General features: G+C 42.7%; 2 protein-coding genes across 3 annotated transcripts; both read right to left on the minus strand.

Annotated features, from left to right (window-relative positions):
• Nucleotides 1-4084: 4084 nt before the first annotated feature.
• LOC118207862 (leiomodin-1-like) lies at nucleotides 4085-16187 on the minus strand. Its single transcript, XM_035381995.1, has 3 exons — nucleotides 15499-16187; nucleotides 6503-8260; nucleotides 4085-4130 (listed from the first exon to the last, which is right to left on the minus strand). The coding sequence occupies exons 1-3, from the start codon at nucleotides 15772-15774 to the stop codon at nucleotides 4104-4106; spliced, it is 2061 nt and encodes a 686-aa protein (XP_035237886.1). The 5' UTR covers nucleotides 15775-16187; the 3' UTR covers nucleotides 4085-4103.
• A 1959-nt stretch (nucleotides 16188-18146) lies between these two features.
• On the minus strand, nucleotides 18147-27824 carry LOC118207864 (protein shisa-4-like). Of its 2 annotated transcripts, none has more exons than XM_035381997.1 (6): nucleotides 27581-27824; nucleotides 27344-27406; nucleotides 25935-26112; nucleotides 24607-24746; nucleotides 22459-22677; nucleotides 18147-20219 (listed from the first exon to the last, which is right to left on the minus strand). In XM_035381997.1, exons 1-6 carry the CDS (start codon nucleotides 27660-27662, stop codon nucleotides 20179-20181), a joined length of 723 nt encoding a protein of 240 aa, XP_035237888.1. In that variant the 5' UTR covers nucleotides 27663-27824; the 3' UTR covers nucleotides 18147-20178. The 2 variants fall into 2 exon arrangements, with proteins under 2 accessions (XP_035237888.1, XP_035237887.1); XM_035381996.1 differs by having other exon boundaries at nucleotides 27560-27621.
• Nucleotides 27825-27972: the final 148 nt, after the last annotated feature.

Below are 27972 nucleotides of genomic sequence, written 5' to 3' on the forward strand. Positions count from 1 at the left end.
GGTCCCACAGCAATCTCCAGATTGTGGGGCAATTGTCTTTTCAGCTGCGTTTACAGCCTTCTGATCTTTACAACTCCACCGGAATGCAGGCAAAGATCAAAATATACAGACAGTCAAAATTGAACCTTACAATGAAAAATGTCATTGCATTTGATATTTTCATGTTTTTATCTTCAAATGTTATCATAATAATAATAATAATGATGATGATGATGATGATGATGATGATGATGATGAATAATAATAAGATTAACCAAGTACTGAGATTCATAACTCTCTAGCAAAATAGAAGTTTATTATGTCAACATATATTTATTTGCTTTTTTGTCTCTGGTTATACTTTTCTATACATTGACGTACATTGAATTATGCATAAAAAGGGTCAAATATACACTTTGGCACACTACTCTACACAAAAAACACTATTTTCTGTTTACTTACAATTTATGATATTCCAGGGGCCTGGATTAGCCTATTTGTTGAATAATTTAGGTCACTCTTTTGTATTGAAATGCTAAAACGCCAATACATATGCATTACTTTACTGTGTCATGCTACACACATTGTTTTAATAAAGATGTCAGTCACATGGGATGGAAGTAAATTTTCAATACTGATCAACTCTTTTTCACCAGGATACTGTATAATTTCCACCAAAGTGAAATATCTACATTCTGAAGGAATGTTTGCACACAGAGTGATAGACACGAGCATGATCTAGAGGCCCTGGTGCAATTTCTGAGACAGTATGATATTACAGCCATGTGAAAATACTGCAAATAAGCCGTTTAAGGTCAAACGTTTTACTGACGTGTTGTTCAGTCCAGCCTTTTTGTTATTTGTCATTTTTAAAATAGATTACCTGATGGCAGAACATTTGGATTGTTTATCCCAATACAGGAGAATGAAAGTGATCATAACTTGAGACAAACTGGATTTTTTTTAAGGTAAATAAAAGTGAATTCCTGATCACCTAGTAACTTTAAGTATTGGGATGCTATCATTGTAATACCATCAAACACTGTTACCATCAAACTACTGTATGAGTTCCTTCAGATAAGTGAGTAGGTCTAAAGTATCATATACAGTTGAGGCCAAAAGTTTACACACACCTAGGCTAAAGATATTCGAACTCAGTTTTTCACAACTTTGCACATTTCATGTTACCATACATTTCTTTTGGCAAGTCAATTAAGGCATCTACTTTGTTCACATCAGAGGTCATTTTAAAACAATTGATTAGAGATAGATTTATTTCAGCTTTAATTCACTATATCAGAATTCCAGTGGGTCAAATGTTTACATACTCCAAGTTGACTGTCTCTTTAAACAGTCTCAAAGATTCCAGAAATTGATGTAATGATTTTTTAGAAGCTTCTGATTGGCTAATTGTCCTAATTAGGAGTTAACTGGGAGTTAATTGGCACCTGTGGCTGTATTTAAGGGCCTATCTTTAGAGCCACTGCCTTTTTGCCCTTGATACCATGGGAAAATCAAAGCAGCTCAGCCAAGACATCAGAAAAATCATTGTGAACCTCCACAAGTCCAGTTCCTCCTCCGGTTCCTCCTAATTTCCAAACAACTGAGGGTACCACGTGCATCTGTACAAACAAGTTTATGTGCGAAAATATTGTGAGAAGCTTGTGGAAGGCTACCCCAAGTGTTTGATTCAAGTTAAGCAATTAAAAGGCAATGCCACCGAATACTAACAAAGTGTATGTGGAAATCTGATATAGCTGAAATAATTCTGTCTCTTAGCTATTATTTTGAAATGACCTCTTATGGAAACAAATTAGATACCCTAATTGACTTAACACAGGAAATGTATGGTAACATGAAATGTGTGGAGTTGTGGAAAATTGAGTTTGAATGTCTTTAGCCAAGGTGTATGTGAACTTTTGGCCTCAACTGTAAGTCCTTCTATAAATATTTCAGCTTCACTGCTTCTAAATAACCATAAATGGAAAAAAATGTATCATTTAATATATTCTGGTGACCCCTAGTGAGATAAACGTATTTTTCAAGTGAGCCCTGACCAATGTGTGTAAAGCAGTAAATAAACAGAAGAGCATTTAGGATCTGACAAATGTATTCAATCTAATTCCACTTCAATGATTGAATAGGATCTTTTGTTTTGAAAATGTTTGAAGTAAACAGGAATAGTTTACAAGCAAAAAGTATTGTCTGTAAATCATTTATTCAAAATACTTCAAAATGACTGCACTGTGAGATACACCAATCATGAAATACCTGTGCTGATTACAACTCAAAAGTAAAAACATTTCTCACTGTGCCCATGGCAAGAAGAGAAACAGGCAGCCATTTAAACCTCTTACAGAATTTATCATGAGATATAGGCTCCAATGCATGGCTTGGTTCCGCTAATAACTCCAGTCCAATACAATATAGACAATACCAAACAATCAACTGAGTTTCAGAATCAAATAGAACAACCTTAGAACTGCCCACATGGAGTTTGTAAAATTTGCTAAAGCAATCCTAATCTTTAAAAAGAAAAAAAAAGCTTTGATGATATTGTTCACCATATTGCAAACAGAAAAACAAGAAATATACTTTAGCTCATCAAGCTCATTCTGTTACTTGATATGTAAAGGAACATTGATCCTGATTTGATTGAAACCAAATTTTGCATGTTTGCAGTGAATATGCACGGTACTTTGATCCACTTCTGAACCAGATTGAACAGAGAAGCACACTAAATAACATACATATTTCAGAATGTTTGTAAGGGCATCACCCATTATCCAGTAATTAACTGTAGGTAAAAATAAAAAGGCACTACAATGCAAATCTCTTGTCTGACTCCCCATTATTGCTGTTCTGTCTATCCTGAGTCAATATAAGGTGCAAGTAAGCACAAGGGAATTCTAGGTGGGATTTGCAATGTAAGAAGTGGCTGAGATGTCATAATGAGACCTGGGTCTGTACTCACAATGTGTCTCAGAGTACGAGTGCTGATCTAGGATCAGTTTAGCATATTAATGTCTCGTTTAAACATACATATACCATGGATAAGACTAGGGAAGGCCAGGTCATGTAGTAGAGGCAGAAACTCTGGGGGTTTTCAAGACCAGATACGGTGTGAGATACTATCTAGTTTATAGGTAAATGGTGAGCAGTAGGTATCTTAAGTGGTGGGACAGCATTGGTGGGCTGAATGGTCTGTTCTTGTCATGATGTTATGTGGTTATATAGACCAGGGAATCGTGATGTCAGATCAGCACTCCCACTCTGAACATGCTTTATGACTCCAGGTCTGGTATGACTGGCTCAAATAATGCCGCTACCCACTATTCCAAGGAACCTCTTTTCCATTTAATCTACATGCACAATAAACCGCACAGGAATTTCCTGATGACAACCTGCCAAGTTGTGACAGACAAGCTAACAAGGCAAAATGAGCTGAAATGGGTGAATGGGATTCTGCTAGCCTTAGCATATTGTGCATGTACTGGGGACCATACAGCCAGCACAACTGTCATCCAGTCTCACAACGGCTACTGTCAACCTCGCAAATGAGAGAAACAACACATTGCTTTTAAAGTACACACACGCCATCAGCAAGTATGAACAAGACCCCCACAGAGGAAACATGGCACACATGCCCCCCCCCCCCACCCCCACACACACACACACAACCTGCTTCAGAATCCAGTGTAATTCAGGTGGGGGTGCAGACTGCCCCACCATCTGAACTCCTCCCTCAGACCGCTCTGAACTCCTCCCTCAGACCGGTCTGAACTCCTCCCTCAGACTGGTCTGAACTCCTCCCTCAGACCGCTCTGAACTCCTCCCTCAGACCGGTCTGCACCCGCCTTCACTGTCCACTAAGATGGGTTTGTGGGGACTCTGGGAAGACACTGCACATTCTCAACCACGCATCCTACACTCCACTCTTAAGGTGCTCCAGGGCTGTACTCTAATCCTGCTGCAGCTCAGTGCCAAGACTGTATCCAGGGGGTCCAAAAGACATAATTCAATTCTGATCTCCCAGAGATTTATGAGATGTCCATCTTCTTCACCTCCATCCTCCTCTACACCCCCACCCCCCCACCCCCCCACCCCCCCACACACACACACACTTATTGCAGCAGCTTGGGAACCTCAACCTGCAGAGACAAAGAGAGGGAGGCATGAGAATCTTTACTTGCTTTACCTTTATATTAATGCATTATGTGAATCCCCTTGATATTCAATATATGAAGAAATGTGTCTACACTGTGTATATGTAGAGTGCCCTCCATAATGTTTGAAACAAAGACATGCCTTATCTCGATTTGGCTCTCTACCCTCCAATCAAACAATTCTCAGCTCAGATTCTCAGCTTTTATAAAAAAGAGTTTTTATACATTTTATATATAGTCCCCACATTTCAGGACACCATAATGCTTAGGACAAATGGCTTCACAGGCATTTCTGATTACTCAGGTGTGTTCAATTGCTTCCTTAGTGCAGATATAAGAGAGCATTGGGTGGGCCAGCAGGGGGCAATCTTCCCTCTGGTACAAATAAACCCCAATGCCCCAGTGCAGTGACGGGGACACTGTGCTGTAGGAGATGCCGTCTTTCGGATGAGACGTTAAACCGAGGTCCTGACTCTCTGTGGTCACTAAATATCCCATGACACTTATCGCTAAGAGTAGGGGGTTCCCCGGTGTCCTGGCCAAATCCCAGATCTGGCTCTCGCAAACTTGCCACTAAAAATCATCCCCAGACTTAATTGGCTAAATAAATGTTCTCTCCCTCTCCACCTTCGCTAATGTGTGGTGAGCGTTCTGGCGCAAATTGGCTGCCGTGCATCACCCAGGTGGGTGCTACACATTGGTGGTGGGTGAGGTGAGTTCCCCTTCACTGTAAAGCACTTTGAGCATTTGGAAAAAGTGCTATATAAATGTAATTAATAATAATAATAATAATATCTAGTCTTGATTCTTTGCTTTGCGGAATCTGTTATTGGCATTTGAAAACAGGAGGAGTTGTGCCAGTGAAAGTCAAGGAAGCCATTATAAGGCTGAGAAATGAAAAAAAGAAACAGTCAGAGACATAGTCCAAACCTCGGGCTCACCAAAATCAACCTTTTGGAACATCATTAAGAAGAAAGAGAGCACTGGTGAGCTCAATAATTGTAAAGGGCCTGGTAGGCCATGGAAGACATCTACAGGCAATGATCAAAGATATCCCCACCATGATGAAGAAATACAAACACCTGTCTGACAGATCAAAAACACTCTTCAGGAGGCAGGCGTGGATGTGTCAGTGGCTACTGTCCACAGAAGACTTCATAAACAGACCTACAGAAGCTACACTACAAGATGCAAACCACTAGTTAGCCACAGAAACACAATGGCTAGGTTACAGTTTGCTAAGAAGTACCTAAAAGAGCAGAGTTCTGGAAAGGGGTCTTGAGGACAGATGAGACCAAGATTCACTTGTATCAGAGTGATGGCAAAAGCAAAGTGTGGCGGCCAAAAGCGACTGCCCAAGATCCAAAGCACCCTCCCTCTTCTGTGAAACATGATGGTGGTGGTGTTTTGGTTTGTACATGTATGGTTATCACACATACTGGCTTGCTTGTCTTCATTGGTGATGTAACTTCTGATAGCCACAGTAGAATGAATTCTGATGAGTACAGAAGCATCTTATCTGCTCAAGTTCAATGAAATACCTCAAACTCATTAGGACAACACTTCATACTACAGCAAGACAATGGGCCTCATTCACAAAACGTTTATTAAATTTTTCTTACTTTTTTTCTTTAAAATGTCCCTACAAAAACAATATGGGATTCATGACACGTGCAGATATTTGTAAATTGTAAAATGCTCTTGGAAACGTTCTTACATGCAGTTTATGATCAAATGTGATCATACACGTTTCGTGAATGAGGCCCATTGATCCCAAATATACTGGTAAAGCAATAAAAAAGTTTTTCAAAGTAAAAAACTGGATAATTCTTCAGTGCCCAAGTCAGTCCCCTGATCTGAATCCAATTGAACATGCATTTCACAAGCTGAATGGAAAACTTGAGGCAACTAGCCCCCGAAACAAGATGGAGCTGAAGGTGGCTGCAGTACAGGCCTGGCAGAGAAGATACTCAGCACCTGGTGATGTCTATGGGTCACAGACTGCAAACGGTTACTGCATAAGGATATGTGGCAAAGTGCTGAACATGGCTACTTTCATTTACATTAGATGAATATGTCCAAAACATTATGGTGCCCTGAAATGGGGGGCTATGTATAAAAAGTGCTGTCATGGTGAAACCAGAATGCATAAAAACACCCTTAAATAGAAGCTGAAAATATGCACTTATCCACATGTGAATTGTTTGATTACAAATATAAAACTGTGGAGTACAGAGCCAAATCAAGAAAAACAAATATATGCCTTTGTCCCGAACATTATGGAGCTCATATATATATATATATACAGTATATACATATACATATAGACACAGGCACAGATGCCCTATTATTCTTACCCTTTTAAGTTTTCTCAAATTGTTGGTGCGAATGGAGTCCAGCAACTGGTCCCTTGAATTCTTCTCTATGCCACGGCCCAAACTCCGGTCATCAACCTTCCTCTGCGAAACAGGTGTCAGTGAATTCCGCAGGAAGTTGTGATCAAGAGAGTGGGCAGGAGGAGGTGGAGGAGGGGGAACTGGCGGTCCAGGGGTGCCTGTTCCTCCTCCTCCTCTTCCTTGTCCACCCACCTTCTTTGGGGTCTTGGGGGAGGTTTGGGGCGTAGGCTGTGGGGAGGGTTTGGGTGTACCTTTGTGGGAATTTTTCAGGATGGCCCCTGCTGCCTTGGGGCTCTTGAGAATGTCCTTCATCTCACCATTAGACTGGGCCTCAGCCAGAGCCTGGGCCTGTTTCTGCTCCAGTAGGCGCCTCTGCCGCTGCCTGTCCATGTTACGGCTCAGGATGTTGGTCATGGTCATGCGGGGGCCGGCCAGCTCAAAGTGGTAGCCCAGCTTGAGCAGGGTGGTGTTGTCTTTGAGCACCTTAGCCATCTCCATCTCGGTCTTCCCGCCGCAGATGTGGCGCTGATTGTGGAAACGCAGCTCAGTGAGGGTGGCGTTGTGCTGCAGGGCGTGGATGACAGCCATGATGCCCTTGGCAGTGAGAAGGTTGGAGTCAAGGTTGATGCTGGTGAGGGTGCTGTTAGCATGCAGGGTTCCTGCGATGGCGTAGGCCACGTGGTCATCGGCGCGCGTGTTGGCGAGGGCGAACGTCCTAACGTGCGTGTTGTCCCTCAAGGCCTCGGCAAACTGAATGAGTGTCTTGGTCTTGATGACCTCCGAGTTGTTGACGTTGAGCTCAATAAAATCAGGGTCATTTTTACTGACCTTTTCCAGGGACTCGTTGAACATGGTGGCGGCCTCATCCTCCTCCTCTTCTTTGGACTTACCAGGCTGGCTCCCATCTGCAGTGCAGTTGGTACTATCCTCCTCATTGTGGTTGCTTTTCACAGATTCATTATGGACTTTCTTATTCTTCTCTCTTCCCTGCTCCTTCTCTGTCTCTTTCTTTGTTGCCTTCTCAGTAACCCCTTTCTCCTTCTCCTTCGCTTTCTCCTTTTTAATTTTTTGCTGCTTCTCACTTTCTTGCAAGCCAATTTGTCCCAAATTACTCCTCGTACCCGTCTCAACAGCTCTCTCCCTTTTCTCCTCGGTCTTGTTTTCTCGAGTCTGGCTCTGCTGCTTCTCTAACTTGGAGATGAGTCCTCTCATATTTCCGCCATCCCTTTTCCTGACATCATCTTTGCCCTCCTTCTCTTTGTTTACCTCCTTTTCCTTTTTCTCCTGCAGCCTGGAGATGAGTCCCTTTGTCTTTCCCATCTCCTCTTTTCTTTCCTTTTCCCTGCTCTCTTCCTTCTTTTCCTGCAGCTTGGAGACCAAGGCTGTTGTCTTGCTGTTGCTCTCTATTTTTTTCTTGTTGTCCTCCCTCTTCTCCACCTGCTTGCTCTTTTCTTTCGCAGCTTTTCCCTGGGCTTCACACGTTTTCTCCTTGTCCCTACTCCCCTCCCTCCTAAACCTATTTGAGGGACCTGCCCGATCCTCAGTGGGGCAGTCTCTCCTCTTGAGGTTCTTGTCCTCCATCTTGTGACCCAGACATGTAGAGCCACAATCTTCTCGATGGATCACTGCATTCTGACCCCCCAGCTCTGAGCCCCCCTGGCTGTCTGACCTGGAGAAGCTCCTTGCCAGACCTTTCTTCAAGACCTCATTCTTAGGTTCCTACAGTGTACAAAAAAGAAATACACAAAAGCTTACATTAATGTTTGAATTTGTGTTAAGACAAGTGAAGCTTCATTAATCACTTCATGAGTATAGCTAACTTGTGCCAAACTGTGACTCACTCATTTGGACGAATTCATTTGTAAAGTTTTCCTGTGATGACTGAATATCTTTAATTGCCTATGATAGTTGAAAGCTAGCAGCAAAAAGCAGGTCACATTAAAAATGTGAAAAGCCTCAGTTGCCGATCACAAGTTTGTAGTAACTGTACAGTAGAATCAAGTGTAGTTTGGTACATGCTATGCTTTAGATTTTGTCCAGTAAGGCGGTGCCTACTTAAAATTAGTAAGACAGAACAGGCTTTTGATAAAGTAGCACACCATTATGACATAAGCCACATCAAAAAAATAGTACAAATTTGATAAAGTAAATCTGTAAACTATGCCTTCAGGTTATGGGCTAGGCTTACAGTTGAGGCCAAAGGTTTTCCTACACCTAGTCCTAAAGACATTCAAACTCTTCATTCAAAAATTTTTCACAACTCCATTACATTTTCTGTTACTATACATTTCCTGTGTTAAGTCAATTTGGTTATCTTATTTCCATAAGAGGTAATTTAAAAATAATAGCTAAGAGACAGATTTATATCAGCTTTTATGTACTATATCAGATTTTCAGTGGGTCAAAAGTTTACATACACTTTAAATACACAGTATTTGGTGGCATTGGCTTTTAACCACTTAACTTGAATCAAATGCTTGAGGTAGCCTTCCACAAGCTTCGCACAATACTTTGCCGGAATTTTTGCCCATTCCTCTTGACAGAACTGGTGTAACTCAGTCAGGTTTGTGGGCCTCCTTGCTCGGACACACTTTTTCAATTCATTCCACTAATTTTCTATGGGATTCAGGTCAGGGCTTTGTTATGGCCACTCCAATACTTTCACTTTGTTACAACTTTGGAGGTATGCTTAGGATCAGCTTTCTAGCTGATGTCTTGAGGTGTTGCTTCAGTATTTATAGATAATCCTCCTTCCTTATGATGCCATTTATTTGCGCACCAGTTTTCCAGCAAAACACCCCCACAACATGATGCTGCCACCCCCCATGCTTCACAGCTGGGATGGTGTTCTTCGGATTAAAAGCCTCACCCTTTCTCCTTCATACATAGAACTGATCATTATGGCCAAAGAGTTACATTTTTGGTTTATCTGACCAGAGAACACTCCTCCAAAAGGCTAGGCCTTCATCCTGATGATCACCTGCAAACCTCATTCTGGTCTTTTTATGCCGGTCTTGAAGTAGGGGATTCTTCCCTGCCCCCTTTCAGGCCATGGCGATGTAGGATTCTCTTAATGGTGGATATAGATACTTTGGTGCCTGATGTCTCCAACTCCTTCACCAGTTCCATTGTTGTTGTCTTGGGGCTCAGTTGAACCTTTCAGACCAAAGTTCGTTCAGCCTTGAGTTAATTTGTGCCTCCTTCCTGAACAATGCAGTGCATGTGTGGTCCCAGGATTTTTATATTTGCATAAAATTGGTTGTACAGATGCTCATGGTACCTTCAGATGTTTAGAAATTGCTTCTAAGGAGAAACAGGACTTCCGGAAGTCCGCAGTTTTGTTTTCTGAGGTCTTGGCTAAGTTGCTTGGATTTTCCCATGGTATCAAGGGCAAGAAGGCAGAGGCTCTAAAGGTAGGCCCTTAAACACAGCCACAGTATGTAAACTTTTGACCCACTGGAATTCCGATATGGTGAATTAAAGCGGAAATAAATCTGTCGCTAATCGATTGTTTTAAAATTACCTCTGATGTGAACAAAGTAGATGCCCTAATTGACTTGCCAAAAGAAATGTATGGTAACATGAAATGAGCGGAGTTGTGAAAAACTGAGTTTGAATATCTTTAGCCTAGGTGTATGTAGGTGTACTTTTTGGCTGAACTGTATTTCACAAGCTTCCATTTGTTGCTATTCATTGTGCTATGGCATCATGCAGAACTATATTAGACTGTAGAAAACATATGGACAAAATGATTGTGATGTCACCCATAAACTTTCCATTTTGAAATGCTTTCTGAAACCATGGAAGTCCCGCCATGTTGTACAAAGAGACTTTGCAGTAGAAAAAAGAGGGACCCTTATATGGTCATACACAAACCATCCCTGGTTCATCCACAGAATATTAAAATATTGTCCACATGACACAATAACTTAACAAATCAAAAACATGTGGAGACTTTAGACAAAGAAACAACACCTATTACAACTATATGTTCTTGTGGGAAAAAAAATTATTGACTTATTTTGAAGCCAATAATTTTTTCCCACACTGGGTGTGATGCTGGGAAGGTGATGGGAGGAGGGGGAGTGGCAGAGAGGGCTTCCCCTCCTCTTTGGGGGAGTGGCAGAGGGGGCTGCCCCTCCTCTTTGGTGGAGTGACAGAGGGGGCTGCCCCTCCTCTTTGGGGGAGTGGCAGAGGGGGCTGCCCCTTCTGTCACTCCACCAAAGAGGAGGGGCAGCCCCCTCTTTGGCAGCTCACAGCTTCCTGCCAATGGCCAGCACCAAAGTGCCAGCAGTGGCCTAGCCTGCTCCTGTGGGCATGAACACCTGTAGCTGACTGGCAGCCAGCCCAGCTGATTTAGTTGCCTTGGCCTTTTAGAAAAGCACAGCCTTCCCATAGGAGAGGGGACCTTTGTGGACATGAACAGCATGCTATGCAGTATTCTGCTAACCTTCCAAGCTGCAGAGTGGACCTTTACTGACCCCTGCTCAAAGGGGTACTGCACATAAATATAATAGTTTGGCCAACTGACTGCATTCTGAACCACTGTCAATTCACTCACCACCCAGAATTAGTGCCACCTTGTCACACTAAGGCTATGCAGCTAACTAACACAGATGCTAAGAGCACACACAGGATAGATGACACGGCATTCAGAATAATTTGGCTGCTACCAATCCTGGGTAAGAGAAAAAGAAAAACTATAAATAAACACAGCATCTTTCTTCACATGGCAAATGGAGGAGATCGCATGCACTGGGCATCATTTGCAGTTGGCTCCACTCTGTGGTAAGGTGAAGAGAGGCCTTTGTGATTGCCTGGTTTTAATGTCACATGTAGAAATAATTACACTAATTACACTATTTAGCTTGAGCCCTGGTACACTTGCCACCTCAACTTTTTTTTATCTGGTCCACCCCTGAGGCACATGAGTTTCAGTTTATTTTAGATTATTGTTTCCATTCACGGTAGAACATTTGTCTACCAAGAAGCAGAATTAGAATTAGATAGGTAAGGAGTATAGGTAGATGATGGAGAAGTAGGTAAATGACAAGCTGGAGTGGATTCGGAATTGACTACCACTGCTCTTCCTCATTTACATCAATGATCTTGACAGGGACATAGAAAGTACATTAGTCAAAGGTCAGCTAAAGTAACGTTCGGCGATAAAGCTGTGCTTAAAAATGTCGTGCCATACTACCTGCGCATGTGTCCTACTAAATGAAGCACCACCTGTGCATGCATCCCACCAAACCTCCCTCAAAGGTTGTCCGTGAGTGAGTGAGTGAGTGAGTGAGTGACCACAATTTGCCACACATAGCCCACGGCGCCATGGGAAAAAAAGAGTAATAATATTTTCCTCAAAAACAGGTTTCAAAACGATTAGCACTACTAGAAATTAATTATTCCATGCAATTAGGTTGTACTTTAAGTTTTGCAACATCTGTTCTCTGGCTTTCTGTCATTTCCTGTATCTCTAAGATATAAAATATGCGTGTAAAAACTCTGAAATACTTCAGCATGTGGAAAGCCAAAGAACTCTCAAATCAAAATAGACGGATGGCTGTTGACCTACACAAATCAGGAAATATTTACAAATAAGTGCACTGGTAGGCATAGCGCTGAGCATTGTCAGGGCAATAATCAAAAGGTTTCAAACATCTGGAGCAGTTCCAAAATTCCCGATAGAATACACAATGACACGTTGTCCCCTTGCTCACAGAGAATGATAATGAGGAAACCAAAAAGGATTACCATTCAAGAGCTGCAAAGTTTAACTCGACATCCTACGTTATGTAACATAGGATTGTTACATAATGTGGTATCATGCTTTCCATAGTTCAGTAACAATCCATTTGTTACAATGAATGCACAGTATAATGTATATTTGACTGTAACAGCCTATTGTGTGCTCCAATATAAGAGAAAGTTTAGAAGTGTCCTTCTTCTTCAAACAGTTTGTGGCCAAAAGGCAAAACAAATGTTAACAAATTTATTTTTTTTAAATAATTAAACTATGCCATTAGATTCTAAGTCTCTATTTGTGTACCCAGCTGTTTAAATCTGTGGTGAAAGAACTGCAAATAAGCAGGCATACCAGAAATGCATCTCCCCAATGTTGTCAAATGCTCCTGTTACCAACTCGGCCTGCAGTCCATGTATCTTGTTACCGAGTCGTGTAAACACTCTCCGTTTGTATTTGTTTGTTTGAAAAATAAATATGAAGTGACCACATTCAGGGTTTGGTCTTAGTGCTAACCCCTCCCACTGGAACAAACAGAAGCATTTGTTTACTCAAAAGAAGGTTTTGCCGCCTAGCAACCCGTAGAGTGATGAGGCCCCAGTGTGTGGGTGGCATTTTGCATGTTTGGGTCGGGTCTTTCGTACCCTTGCTGTCGGTCTCATCTCTTCTTAAACAAACAGAACTCTCTCTGGATGTCCCACATCGGCCGACAAGTCCCGACAGCTCATATTTCTGTTTCTCAGCACCTGTTGCTCGGGTAATCACTGCATCCATGAGTACCCAACTCTGCAGCTCCGAAGCATAGCTAGTCCACGTTAGCTTAACATTCCTGCTACATCGAACCAAATCTTTTAGGATTGAGCCGTATTCTTCAAAAACACAAGCATAAGCTCTCCTCCCTTGAATGCAAACACTAATGTCATAAAAATGAAGACATCTCACTGTACACAGTGAATGAGGGCTAGTCTCCCTGTACACAGTGAATGATGGCTAGTCTCCCTGTACACAATGAATGAGGGCTAGTCTCCCTGTACACAATGAATGAGGGCTAGTCTCCCTGTACACAGTGAATGAAGGCTAGTCTCCCTGTACACAGTGAATGATGGCTAGTCTCCCTGTACACAATGAATGAGGGCTAGTCTCCCTGTACACAGTGAATGAGGGCTAGTCTCCCTGTACACAGTGAATGAGGGCTAGTCTCCCTGTTACGTCTCCCTGTACACAGTGAATGAGGGCTAGTCTCCCTGTACACAGTGAATGAGGGCTAGTCTCCCTGTACACAATGAATGAGGGCTAGTCTCCCTGTACACAGTGAATGAGGGCTAGTCTCCCTGTACACAGTGAATGAGGGCTAGTCTCCCTGTTACGTCTCCCTGTACACAGTGAATGAGGGCTAGTCTCTCTGTACACAGTGAATGAGGGCTAGTCTCCCTGTACACAATGAATGAGGGCTAGTCTCCCTGTACACAATGAATGAGGGCTAGTCTCCCTGTACACAGTGAATGAGGGCTAGTCTCCCTGTACACAGTGAATGAGGGCTAGTCTCCCTGTACACAGTGAATGAGGGCTAGTCTCCCTGTTACGTCTCCCTGTACACAGTGAATGAGGGCTAGTCTCCCTGTACACAGTGAATTTGGGGACGCAGCCCGAGATAGCAGCTCTTACAGTCCATTAGCTCACACCAGGCCATCTCTCGCAGACCGGGATCACTGCCATAAGCCTGGAATGCAGCTGACACAGCACTTTGCTATCTGAAGCACTTGTCCCAAATTGCCACAAAGCACAAAATGGCGCCCCCTGGTCCTTCAGCGACGAGTGTGTATCATCTCCTCATGATGACTCATTAACCATTTGAAAAGTAGGTTTTTTGGAATGTTTTTCAAAATTCTAGTCAGTGTTCTTCAATTACCAGTAGTAGTGATTGTTACATCAGCATTGGAATGTTCAGTTAAGAACATTCAACTTAGATATTTGAGCTCTTACACCTTAAAGGGTTAATGACTTCTGTCACAGGAGAAACAAACATACAAAGTGCACTGCAGAGAAACCGTCCACTGTGAGGACTTCATGGAGATATTTATTCTGAACCAATTCATCTTTCATATCACACTAAGTCCCATCACCTGTTGCCCATCCAGAAGACATCTGTAACTTTGGCCCTTCAGTCAGATTTTTCACAGATTTGTTTTGGAACAACATGGCATGACCACCTGCATGGAATGAAGGAGTGAGCCACACAACCAAACCAGTATGGGCCATGAAACCATGGGCAGATGATCACTAATTTATTGTAAATGGCTAAGTATGATATGTTTAAATTACATTAGGAAGAATTGTACCAAAATATAACAATCAAAATGAATTTAATAAGGATAACTTATTTAACCCAAACTGGGAAGATATGTGCTTATGATACAATCAAGACATGAGGCGATTCGTAATCGTATTCATGCTCTTGGCTTCAGTTAAACTGGATGCAATATGGCATTTAAAGAGCACGTCATGGAATCGTCTTGAGAAGCTCGTGGTCATTTGACAAGTCTGCAGAAAGACCTTACTCTGGCGAAACGCCTAAACTTGCAAGTACACCTCTCTTACAAGCAAACGGGACGCGATGATGGAGTGCTTCAGCAGCCGTGCTCCAACTGCCCAAGACACGATTGACAAAGACGCCAAGGAACCATTTCAGAGTTTCCGATCCACCTCGTCGCCCCCCAGCATTGACCCAGCCTCTTTACACACTCACCACAGCGCCAGCTGTCCGCTCTTAGCCTCCTAACAGCCATCAGCTTGATGGCGATACTCCCTCTATGCACAACACGCACTGATTGACAGGTGACAGATGCTAAACATTTGAGACTTTAAGACTTTCCGGTTTCTCTTTTGCTCATTTAACAACGAAATTGGTAGAGCAGGAAAAACGAATGTTGGACTCAGCTGGATAATATTTGCATAGACCTACGTTTAATTAATGTAGTCTACACGTTTAATTTTCATGTCAAACTTGCGAATGTAGCATTAGACGTTAACATTAACAAAAGGAGTATCCTTGCTTGATTGAAAAAAAACTGAAATACTTAATTCTTCTCCAGGTAAAACTCCTTCCCTTTCATTTTATGCTTAGGATACAACTGGAAGACGGCTTTGCTGCATCAACTGACATACTGAGGAACGGTCATCTTGATTGAGCTATATGCGGTGACCGTTTGCATACCTCGAAAGACAGCTCTCTTTCGATGAGTTTCTTAGTTTCACGCTCGCAGTAGTCCAGCATGGCTTCTCGGTCGTAGTTTCTGGACGGCTGTTTTTCTGTCTGATTCTTCTGTCGGAGGCCGACTGGTACGTTTGGATCGGGGTCGATCGCGGTAAATTCCCTCTCCAGCTCCTCTACCTCCTCTGGCGATAAATTAGCCAACAGGTTGTCAATGTCGGCGTCTTCGCTCACCTGGCGGTCCGTCCGGGTTAAACCCCTCGTTTTCCCCCTAGACATGGTTATTATAAAACAGAGCACCCCCGAAGAAAACTTGCAAGACACTGGGAGGCCTGTAACAACCTCCCCCCGAGTAATTTATTTTATTTATTTTTTTGGTACGAAATCAACAATAATCCAAGGGTAAAATCCAGTGAGCCGAGGAACCACGGGTCACAGCTGTCTGTCAGCCCTGGTCTGTCGGAAAACTCAAGTGCAGGGAAAGCTGCGCCGTCGAGGGCACAGGCAGGACTGCATTAGCCTATCACCAAAGCCGTCTGAGATGCTTGGACATTCCTTGAAATCCTGTGCAACAGCATACCCAAATTTAGTGCGAAGCATTTTATCCTTTTAAAGGCAATAAGGAAGGGCTAAAAAGGAGGTGAAATGAAAAGTGAGGAGGGGGTTTCACTTGCAATTAATCATTCGGGCCCACTAAATCCCATAAAGACCGCGGAGGTTTAAATAAGCCCCTTTGCTAAAACTGAGTGACAAATCAACAGTAATCACATTAAATACTTCTATTTGACTTCAGACAAATGCTCCGCAAGCCGGTCCACTGCCTGATAATATTTCAGGTAATAGCCTAATAACGTTTTTTTTTTAAATAGGCTACAAACACAGCCTTATTTATATGGAACCAACCGTGCCAGTCTGGTAATTTGCTAGCACCTTTCAGCTACGCAGCTGCACTAAAGCATCTATTTTACAGATAAACGTTTTGTAATTTGGGGTAAAGGGGCATAGACTACTTAAGTGAACATATGTCACAAAATAGTTTGTTTTGAGACACTAGAACACGCGGGCATGAACTACATAGTCCATACAATACCACAAGGTGGCCATCTAGTGGTAAAAACTTAAAAAACTAGGCTGTAAAAAACATTTTTTCCACACTCATCTGTCCGGGGGGTCTGGTGAAGATACGGAAAATAATTCATTTAAAAAATAGTATAGTCGAACATATTTATTACAATAAAGAATTTTTATATAAAAATACTGTTTTTTTTTTTCAACTTCTTTAACAACTTGACCATATGTATTATGGCCTCAGCATTTTACATTCAAATACGTCATTTAATGTATAAAAAAGAAAAACCAACAGCAATTTTACCACATTATCGTTGCCTACCATACAATCCATCAAATAAAAAACGACCAAGTACAGTTACATTCGACACTTTAAATCAGTCTTTAACACTATTGCGTACGGCCGTGTTGTATTTTTATTTTCTTATCTAAATAGTAAATATTTAGATATCCAAATATCTAAATATTTCACACAGTAAAATATTTGGTGTTAATTTAACTCTAACAAAGTTTATATGAGTCCAAGAGGGATCAATGTGTTCTATCAGTTAATTCAACACTGCGTATTTGTTAAAATTTACTGTGCAATACAAAACAACTGGACAGATTTCATTAAAAATATGGGTGATTAGGTTGCATCACCAGTATATTCTTATTTGAGTAATTTTCAGCTAAATATGTTAATCTTCACACAATTAGCTAGCAATGAAATATTCTGCCCTGTGACAATTTTGTGATGGACCAGCGAGCAAACCATTTTATATAGAAAATGGATCTGGGCCACAGTGTCTGCTGGGCTTGGTGCGCTTCAGAACTTAATTTAAGTAAATGATGTGTTAAACCGTCCACACACTTGTTTTCAAGGCTTAAATTGGTTGCTGACTGAAAGGAAACCACAAAATAACCGGCAGATTCTGCGGTTATTCAGATCTCCGCACAATAAGCAGCCGGGCACATAACTGATGGAACCGTGACCGTTTTCATTGGAACCTGAGTATAGTCTATGCGGAAAGAAGAGGTTTAGCGATCGGAATCCTGACACTCACTCAGATGCAGATACCTTCAGATGGGGGGGGGGGGGGGGGGGGGGGGGGGGGGGGGGGGGGGGGTGGGGGGGGGCTCCTCTAGAGTTGTGGTGGAGTAACGTATAGAGCCTATAAAAGGGTTTTTTGCAACTTTGAAAATGCAGTCCAACACCAGTTTTAATTTGAATAATTTATTGGAATGGTTACTTGCATTACTCTACCTTTATGTTGAAAAATAGGCCATTTACTTTAAACATAGCAGGTTATTTCTCCTGTGCTAGCTACCCAAAAACATAGCAAAGCCTGACGAGACCCAACAAATGAATAGCCTTTCTGTGGCGCTAGCAAAAATGCTACCTGACTTGCATTCTCAAAACGAGATTTTTACCAACTGTGAATTAATGTCATTAAGAATGCAGCCTATGTGCTTTGAATGCAGAATAACTGAAAGTGTGTCAGAAAAAAAAACAAGAAAAAAATGGAACAACAGTCAGTGGATCTGCAAGTCGCTTCTGAATACCCTGCTCAGCAAGCATCGATAATTAATAAATGCATCTATAATTTTACACAATTTTATTGTACATATGAAGGTAGGCCACTCCTTCAGAAACCTGCTGCCATCTGACAGATTTTAGATTTAGCATGCAGTTACAGAAGAGTTAAGAGGTAAATCTCCATTTTTTCCCCAATGTAAAGTGGCTTGATTCTGTTAACTGTGCATATAATAACTTTATTTGTGAAGTGCTTTCTCCATGCTTAAAGCACTCGAACAGCACAGTGCTGTTCAATCTTGCCCTTGAAGATCCATAGGCTCTGCTGGTTTTTGACATTACTTGCATTCCAAAGCAGCCATTTAAACACCTGGAGGTGCGTTCAGACTGAAAACCACTTTGCTATTTGTCTGCATTAGACCCTATCTTTCCAGTGAGCAGTGTGCAAGTGAGCGGTTAGTTGTGTTTTACAACTGTCTCTCAGATCCGTTTGCTTCCATTTTGTGGGCATGCCATGGATGTAACCAAAAGCAGGGATATTTGGTCATATTTAAGAATGTGTGTCCCACCGTGCAGTTGTCCTCTCAGTAGTCATAACAGTAGTAACCACAATCACATTATACACAGCACTGTTTGATGAAACACTGCACCTTTCATTCAACACTGCACAGGTTCATTTTATTAGTTCGCTGAGTTTGTGTCTCATCCCAGAAGCAGTCAGTTTCCTTCAGTTTGAATTTGTAGACAGTTTGAAGTGAAAACAAAAAGCAAAACACACTGCAGGTCTCAAAGGGCAAGACTGAACACCATGGCATCAGGGGGTTTTAAAAATGACCCCCCCTCGCTTTGTCAATGTTGCAGCTAGTGAACAGTCGCTGTAAGTCTGGCCCACAGACACAAGATAAATGCTAAATGGTTTGCCAATCAGCTTCCTGGACAAGTTCTCAACAAGAATACAGTTAAAACTGAATTCTCAATTATAAGTAACATGCATAATAATTTTTAAGTTTAAGTTTGAAAAAATGCAGCTAAATATATAATATAAACAGACCATTTACAGTAAGTGAATGCAGATAGCACAATAAAAATAGTTTACATACTCCAGTTCTGAGTTTGTCACAGCCACAGTGAAATATTTACTCCAATATTTTATCTTGCCTTACAATATAAAAAAAGATTGCTGACATTAGTTTCCTTGATTCTAGCAAAGCTGGAGGATCTGACAGGAGCCATCAGATAAATGAGCAGACTGTGATGGGTGGATAAGGGAGCTGTCCATGTGGCTGGAGGCTGCAGCCTGCCTGTGCATATGCGCATGTGTATGGCACTGGTGTGCAAAAGGATGCCATGAGCCAAATCCATCCCCCGCAGATGTAGGGCTGGGGACGACGAACGCACGGGGGAGGTGGGGGGTTGTTGGGGGGCGGGGCGTGTGCATCACCGTGCCCCAAAGTGAATGTAGCAAATGCAAACGGCAAAGACTCAGTAAAGAGAGAGAGGGACAGAGATAAACAGTGAGAGGGGGAGAGAGAGATAGTAAGAGACGGACAGGGAGAGGGAGAGATAGCATGAGAGGGAGAGAGAGAGAGAGAGACAGAGAACGTGAGAGGGAGAGAGCAGGAGAGAGGGAGAGAGAGACATTCCTATTAAAACTGTAAGTCTTGAGGATCCCTTGGCAGGAAATTCCCCCGGCAGATGAAACGTGCCATCCAGGAGCAGTCTGGGAACTCTCTCCAGACAAAGCCAAGGTGCACACGGTGTGATGTGAAGCCATGTTTTGGAGGGGTGCAGGTGTCTTGCTGTAACAAATGTCGTGAAGCAGAACAGAGGGTGCTCAGCTGTTTTCTGTTTTTGTGGGGGGGTGGGAGGGGGGCAGACTGCATCTCTACCCCTCATCTTGTTGAAAGGCTCCAGTTAAGCGCAGGAGCATCCCAGCTCAGCTCATGCTCTTTCCTATGGGGGGGGGGGGCAATCAAACAGACGCAAGTCAGAAATTTTGGTTATGAAGATAGTGTGGGGGAGCCAGAGGAGAGAGAGACTGTGTGGGGGGGGGGGGGGGATCCCCACCTCCTCCTCTCTCCCCATTGGCCGCCGCCCCGTCAGTTGCCCGGATACTGCGGTGGCGAGTACGGAGGGGGTGCTGCAACACACAAGCACAAAACAAAAAAAGATCAGTTCTGGCTCCAACAACACAACAACACTGAGGTCAGGTCTTTGTTCCTGGAGGGCCATATCACTTTCTGGATTTCATGCCCATTTCTCATTTAATCAGCCCAGTTATTTCGCTGATCTGACATTAGCAGCATTTGACAGGTGAAGACTTGTGTTTTTACTGTAATCTACAGGTGAGCCAGTGTGGGGGCTGGCAGGCAGCTCCTCCCCGTTAAGGCATGGCTCTAGGTCCACAGGGCTGCACATGAATTGTCTTCCTCTAGCTCACGTTTGCGTTCTGAAATGCACGGTGTAGGAGCATAAAATAACAAGTAAACTATCATTGGTGCACACAGCTTATTAGCTAATTATATCAGGGTGTAAACAAAAATGAGAAACTGACACAGCCTTGCAGGAACAGGGTTCCCTCCCAAAACACTAATACTGTGCACAGTGCAGTTAAAAGGGCCATACCAGACAGTAGCAAACACATCCCCAGTTAACTTTTTTTTTTTTAATTACCTCACAACATTCAGCTGTGTGCAATAATGATGGTGTTCTTAACATTGAAAATTCTGTCTCCAAAATTGCTAAGGCTGAAAGTGCCATGGTTTACTGTCTATGACAAATATTAATATAGGATATGGGCAAAGACAAATCATTCATGTGTGTCACATTAGAATAATGGGTTCTGATACTGCCTCCTCCTCTTACACTGCATGTTAGTATGTGAATATAATATTTTAAAAACTTGACCATTCTTGCCCTTCATTTTGCAGGTCTTTGCATGCACTTTGACAACAACACAAATTTGACAGCAATTTTGACCATCTCTACCCCTTGTGGTGTTTGCTGTCCATGTTAAATGCACCTTTTATTGTTTGTTGTTTTTTGCTGTGTCTGCCAAATGCCTAAATTTTAAATAGTTATAAGCCACTCCTGCAAGTACAGTTGAGGCCAAAAGTTTACATACACCTAGGCTAAAGATATTCAAACTCAGTTTTTCATAACTCCGCACATTTCATGTTCCCATACATTTCTTTTTGCATGTCGTTTAGGGCATCTACATTGTTCACATCAGAGGTCATTTTAAAACAATCAATTAGAGACAGATTTAGTTTATCTTTAATTTACTGTATCAGAATTCAAGTGGGTCAAACGTTTACATACACAAAGTTGACTGTCTCTTTAAACAGTCTGGAAGATTCCAGAAATTGATGTAATGACCTTTTCAGACGATTCTGCCTGGCTATTTGTCATAATTAAGAGTTAATTGGGAGTTAATTGGCACCTGAGGCTGTATTTAAGGGCCTACCATTAGAGCCACTGCCTTTTTGCCCTTGATACCATGGGAAAATCCAAACAACTCATAACATTACGTGTGATACGTTCTAACTGACATTACGTGTGATACGCCAAAATGCTGGGAAAAAGATACTGCATTCTGTAAACGCAGATATTCCGAGGTGATTCAAAAATGAATTAGTCCTGTTCTTTTGAGCCAGTCATCTTTCAGGGTCTGACATTGCATTGTATATCGATCATGATATTTACACAGCCATTGGCAGCACTGCGAGCTTCAAAGAGAAAGCGCTTAATTTGAATGAAAGGTCGAAATAGAGGATGCTCTAGCTAGCTCGATCAACATGAGTACAACAGAAATCGCTCCTAGGGTTTTTTTAATGTTATTAACCTGTGTGGCAAAAATGTGTTTTCATCAGAATGCCAAAACACTATTTGTAGCTTAGGTTTCATCCCACTTCTGTTACAAGTGCCATAGTAAAATTATGATCAGATACTGGGAACTCTAAATAATACATGGTTATTCTACGGCAGGGATCTGCCACCCTGGTCCTAGAGAGCTGCATGGTCTGCCACCCTGGTGCTACAGGGTCTACCATGCTGGTGCTACAGGGTCTGCCACGCTGGTGCTACAGGGTCTGCCACGCTGGTGCTGCAGGGTCTGCTGGTATTTGGTGTTACTCAGCACTTGACTAATCCATTAAAGCAGTTGATTACATCGCTAACTTACTCACCTGCTTCACTGCATCTGAACTGCTTGCTGATTTTAAGGCGAAAACAAAAACCTGCAGACCCTGTAGCTCTCCAGGACCAGGGTTACAGACCCCTGATATACCTTATATATACCTTATATATGATTAGAACTTGAAAACCTTCAACAAAATCGTAGTATCCAGCGGGACATTAATGAAATCACTAGCTCTTACGTGATGGAGCGTATTCTGGGTTCACTGGAGGGTAGGGTGGGTATGGTCCCGGGACCATGGCGGGGTACGGCTGGGGTATGCCCGGCTGGTAGGACAGCTGGCCCGGCGGTGCTGGAGCGGTTGGGAAAGCGGGGTACTGGTACTCAGGCTGGCCTATTGGTTTGCCATGTGCATCATACATGGGGTTGCCCGGGTAACTGGCCATTGGTATCTGTTGGCCTGAAACAGAGTGACATTTAACAGTGCTGCTCCACAGAATGTGTGGAGTGAAGTACATACACCTGGATGCTGTAGCAAAGTCATACAGCCAGAACAGCAGGGTCATACGGTCAGAACAGCAGGATCATACAGTCAGAACAGCAGGATCATACAGTCAGAACAGCAGGGTCATACGGTCAGAACAGCAGAGTCATACAGTCAGAACAGCAGGATCATACAGTCAGAACAACAGGGTCATACAGCCAGAACAGCAGAGTCATACAGACAGAACAGCAGAGTCATACAGACAGAACAGCAGGGTCATACAGTCAGAACAACAGGGTCATACAGACAGAACAACAGGGTCATACAGTCAGAACAGCAGAGTCATACAGACAGAACAGCAGAGTCATACAGACAGAACAGCAGGGTCATACAGTCAGAACAGCAGGGTCATACAGTCAGAACAGCAGGGTCATACAGTCAGAACAGCAGGGTCATACGGTCAGAACAGCAGAGTCATACAGTCAGAACAGCAGGGTCATACAGTCAGAACAGCAGGATCATATCATTAGAACAACAGGGTCGTATGGTCAGAACAGCAGGGTCATACAGACAGAACAGCAGAGTCATATCATTAGAACAACAGGGTCATACAGACAGAACAGCAGAGTCATATCATTAGAACAACAGGGTCATACAGACAGAACAACAGGGTCATATGGTCAGAACAGCAGGGTCATTGGCCATCTTCCAACATAGACTCAAGATCTGCCGCTTCAGACCACATCTCTCTAGCATTTTATGTGCTTGTAACCCCTGTTAGGACACCTTCTGTTTCTGAAGAGATACAGAATGTGTGCTTACTATCTCTCGAGTCTACACTTTCACTTCTATAACTGCACTTTGAACCCTGACCTATGCACTTGTGTTTGTGATGTCAAGTTTCACCATATTGAATAAAATGCATCTAAATATAAATATTTACTTTATACAAATATTTACCTTTTTAAAACCACTGCAGAAGGAAATGTCTGCCTGTCATATATTGTACAGCTCCCTAGTTCAACAAAACAACCCATTATCTTAATTGTCCTTTCTCCATGTGATGTTGTTCATCCACACAATTTCTCACAATGGTTTGGCACCCTTGCCATTTCCTGATCTTATTCCTTTAGCACTGTGGAGATGCAACACTAAATGCAGTGGTTTTACAGGGCATCTTCACATAAACCTGCTTCCCCACTTCTGTTTTCTGATTTGAAAATGACCCTGTGATGTTTGGGAGTTTCAGTATTCCCGAGATGCTGCAGGGATTCATTGATCTGCACCCCTTGTCGATGGGCTAACTGTGACATCACAGATTGTACACAGCATTTGCAAAGCATTGATCCAAAAACGAGCTCTATTTTTGGAATTTGCAGCAAAGTGCCCCGTTGCATAAATATGCCAGCCACTCCAACAGAGGTACACACGCTCTCAAAAAAAAGGAAAAGGAGGACTTATATATTTTTTTAGCACCTTAAACTGGACATTACACAGTCCCCCTCCCACTCTCCTATATCCCTGGTGAGCCGTGCTCAGCACCAGCCATGGCCCAAGTAATTATTTGGAATACTTTTACGCTTTAGACAGCAGTCGCTAACAGAACCCCCGCTGCTAAATGAGAATTCTGTCAGAACCATCAATCATATGATCAATCACACCTCATAAGACCAAATAGTTTTGAATCATGAACACCTTTCCTTGGGAAATTTTTATTAGGGAAGTGCCCCCCCCCTCCCCATTTTGTAGCACCATCTCAATAGTTATTATATAGTTGTTATATAAGTATTTAAAATAAGAACCTGTACCCAAGTCTGGGCGCTGGACAGCACTAGCAGCAGCCATGAGGCTGAGATGGGTTGGATGCAGTTTGCGGACAGACGCTGGCGGTGGGCGGTGCTTTACCTTCGCAGGGCGTGGCCTGGCGCAGCTCCCGACGCCGGCGGTACATGTAGCAGCAGGAGCACATGGAGCAGCACACCAAGGTGCTGATGATCACCACGAAGAGCAGCACGGACGAGGCAATGCCCGCCATGGTGGTGGGGCTGCAGGGACAGCATAAGACATCATGCGCCCGCATACCAGACACACACACAAACACAGGCCAACCGCACACTACAGTTCAAACACGGGCTAACCCACGTGTTACTGTTCACACACAGGCTAACCCACGTGTTACTGTTCAAACACAGGCTAACCCACGTGTTACTGTTCAAACACAGGCTAACCCACGTGTTACTGTTCAAACACAGGCTGATCCGCACGCTACTGTTAAAACATAGGCTAACCTGCATGTTACTGTTCAAACACAGGCTAACCTGCATGCTACAGTTCAAACACAGGCTAACCTGCATGCTACTGGTAAAACACAGGCTAACCTGCGTGTTACTGTTCAAACACAGGCTGATCCGCACGCTACTGTTAAAACATAGGCTAACCTGCATGTTACTGTTCAAACACAGGCTAACCTGCATGCTACTGTTCACACACAGGCTAACCTGCATGTTACTGTTCACACACAGGCTAACCTGCATGCTACTGTTCACACACAGGCTAACCTGCATGCTACTGTTAAAACATAGGCTAACCCATGTGCTACTGTTCAAGCTACTGGTGATTCGTATGGGTCTCAGAGGTCCTAGGTCCAAGAGGCAACCCCAGAGCCGGGGATACTCACATCTGGTCTGGCGGCCAGGGGTGCAGCCGCTGTTCATTTCCCCTTCTAATTTGATTTGGAGCTCAGACACCAGGTGAATAGAACATCTGGCCAATCGATGACATTAATCAACCAGTAAACTATCAGGTAGAAAAATAACAGCTTCACTACTGCCCTGCAGGCTCAGATGTGTGTACCCCTAATGCATGTGGGCTGCCTGTGTCCTCATCATAGTGTGCTCAGATGTACTCATCAGTGTGCTCAGATGTTCTCATCATAGTGTGCTCAGATGTTCTCATCATAGTGTGCTCAGATGTACTCATCATAGTGTGCTCAGATGTACTCATCATAGTGTGCTCAGATGTTCTCATCATAGTGTGCTCAGATGTTCTCATCATAGTGTGCTCAGATATTCTCACCATAGTGTGCTCAGATGTACTCATCATAGTGTGCTCAGATATTCTCATCATAGCGTGCTCAGATATTCTCATCATAGTGTGCTCAGATGTACTCATCATAGCGTGCTCAGATATTCCTGATGTGTCCTGATGTGTTCCCATCGCTTGGGGCCACGCACCTGATCTGGAAGAGCATACAGCGCTTCTGCTCGCGCTCCCGGATCATCTTGAAGTCGTCCAGGCAGCAGTAGCGGTGCTGGCAGGTCCCGCAGCAGAAGGAGATGAGGGGGCAGTCGAACCCGTTGTGCCAGGTGCCGTTCTTGTCCACGTACGACAGGCAGTCCTCATCTGCGCTCGCTGCGGACGAGAACACGGCGGAGGGCAAAATCATAAAGCGATCCCACAGCATTTCTGGAGTTCTGATCAGGTGGCCCACTGAAACAAGCCTGGGTGGGCTGCGGCAGGAACAGAGGTCTGGGGGTGGGTGTGGGAGAGCAGCAGTGCTGCCTTGCCATCCAAAAGCAGACCAGTAATTAGCAAAAATGTGAAATTGAAAGAAAACTTCCATTTATCATATTTTTATTTCTCATGAAGATTTTCGTTTTGTAGAGAAGTGAATTTATGTTTTATATGGGCATCCCATGTGGATTTAACTCTGGAAAATTATCACGTGGCAACACTGGTGAGTCAGTCCAGAAACATATTTAGCAATATTGAGGGCTGAGAAAGCTGTGCATTCCACGTTTAAGATGTATTAGTCCTCTCCCGAATGACAGCAGAGTTTAACCTTCAACAACAAGAAATGGAAACTGTGACAAAGGGCTACTTCATGCATTTATCCTGTTCAAATAGCCTTTTCTACTTTAATTGCAAGAACGTACCATTCAGAAGGTGACACAATTTCACGTAACTTTTGTATTATGGAAAAAATGTAACCATTTAACAAATTCAAGCCCCAGGCATTAAATGTTAAAATATTAACAAATATGAATTATTTTGCATGTCTGTATTCTCATTAATAATCGCATTTAACTGTATGCAATAGACTATTGATAAGAGATTAGTAAAACCACGGTTAGTCACACTGAACGGGTCTAATATTTTGAATGTCCATATATATATATTAGATCGGTGGATATCGCAAACTGAAAATACCCAATATCATAACAATTTAGGGTGTACATTTACTGATAACTGCATTATGCTATCTATTATGCTGCACATACCATAACTGATCCATACAGTAGGCTAGACTATGTTACAGGCAAACGCTAAAGCAAGCGATTCGGTATTAAGATTTAATTCTTGAATTTAATAAACTCCTGGAATAACGTAAGGTTGCAAATATCGCACATTATGCGAAGACGGGTTTAATATAGGCTACCCGTAACATTTGCAACATTGCAACATTTTCGAAAAAATGAACCATTTAAACAAGTCGCCTTCCATGTAATTTATAGTACTCTGAACATGAAATGAAGTCATTATTTGAATGAGTATTATTCTCTTTATCATAAAATCTAGGTAGGCTACGTCATATTGTAAAGGCCTGCAGAGTAGAAGCTTTAGCATAGCAGAATCGTCTTACCCTGCCAAGCGTAGAGGACCGTGGCGAGCAACGGCAAAACGAGAGCGGATGGGGACATCTTGCCTGGAAATAAAATAAAACGAAATAATCTAATAAAGCCTGTACATTGCCAAAAATACCTAGTGTAATGTCCGTCTTGACTTCGCGCCAATGAAATGAATGCGGTTAAATAGTACTTCTCTTTTTGGTGTGCGATGCGCTTGTGATAAGACCCACCGTATATCAAATAGCAAATACCTTCAGTGACGCCGAACATCCAGGGCTGGAATGAGATCCAAAGAGAATCTTTTAGCGCCTCTGTGGTTACACCCCCACTCATCTATATTTATCTACTTCAGATTGCTTTATATTTTTCCTACAATAACGTTTATAACGTAATAACGCAGCTAATTAACTACATACGTTTCAATTAAATAAATGGAACTGCCATAATTCATTATTGTTGTCATTGAGAAAGGCATATTTGTACCTCTGACCTTGTGATCCAAGCAAGAGTGGTGTTTTGTCCACAAACCTACTTTTGTTCTCTGAATAAACATAATTTAAATATTTTGGTCTGGATTATATAAATGCATAACTGATTCTACCCTGTGTTTTATCTACATGTATAATATAATAAAGTGGTTTTG

The sequence above is a fragment of the Anguilla anguilla genome, chromosome 11, assembly GCF_013347855.1.
Source record: "Anguilla anguilla isolate fAngAng1 chromosome 11, fAngAng1.pri, whole genome shotgun sequence".
Taxonomy (NCBI): domain Eukaryota; kingdom Metazoa; phylum Chordata; class Actinopteri; order Anguilliformes; family Anguillidae; genus Anguilla; species Anguilla anguilla.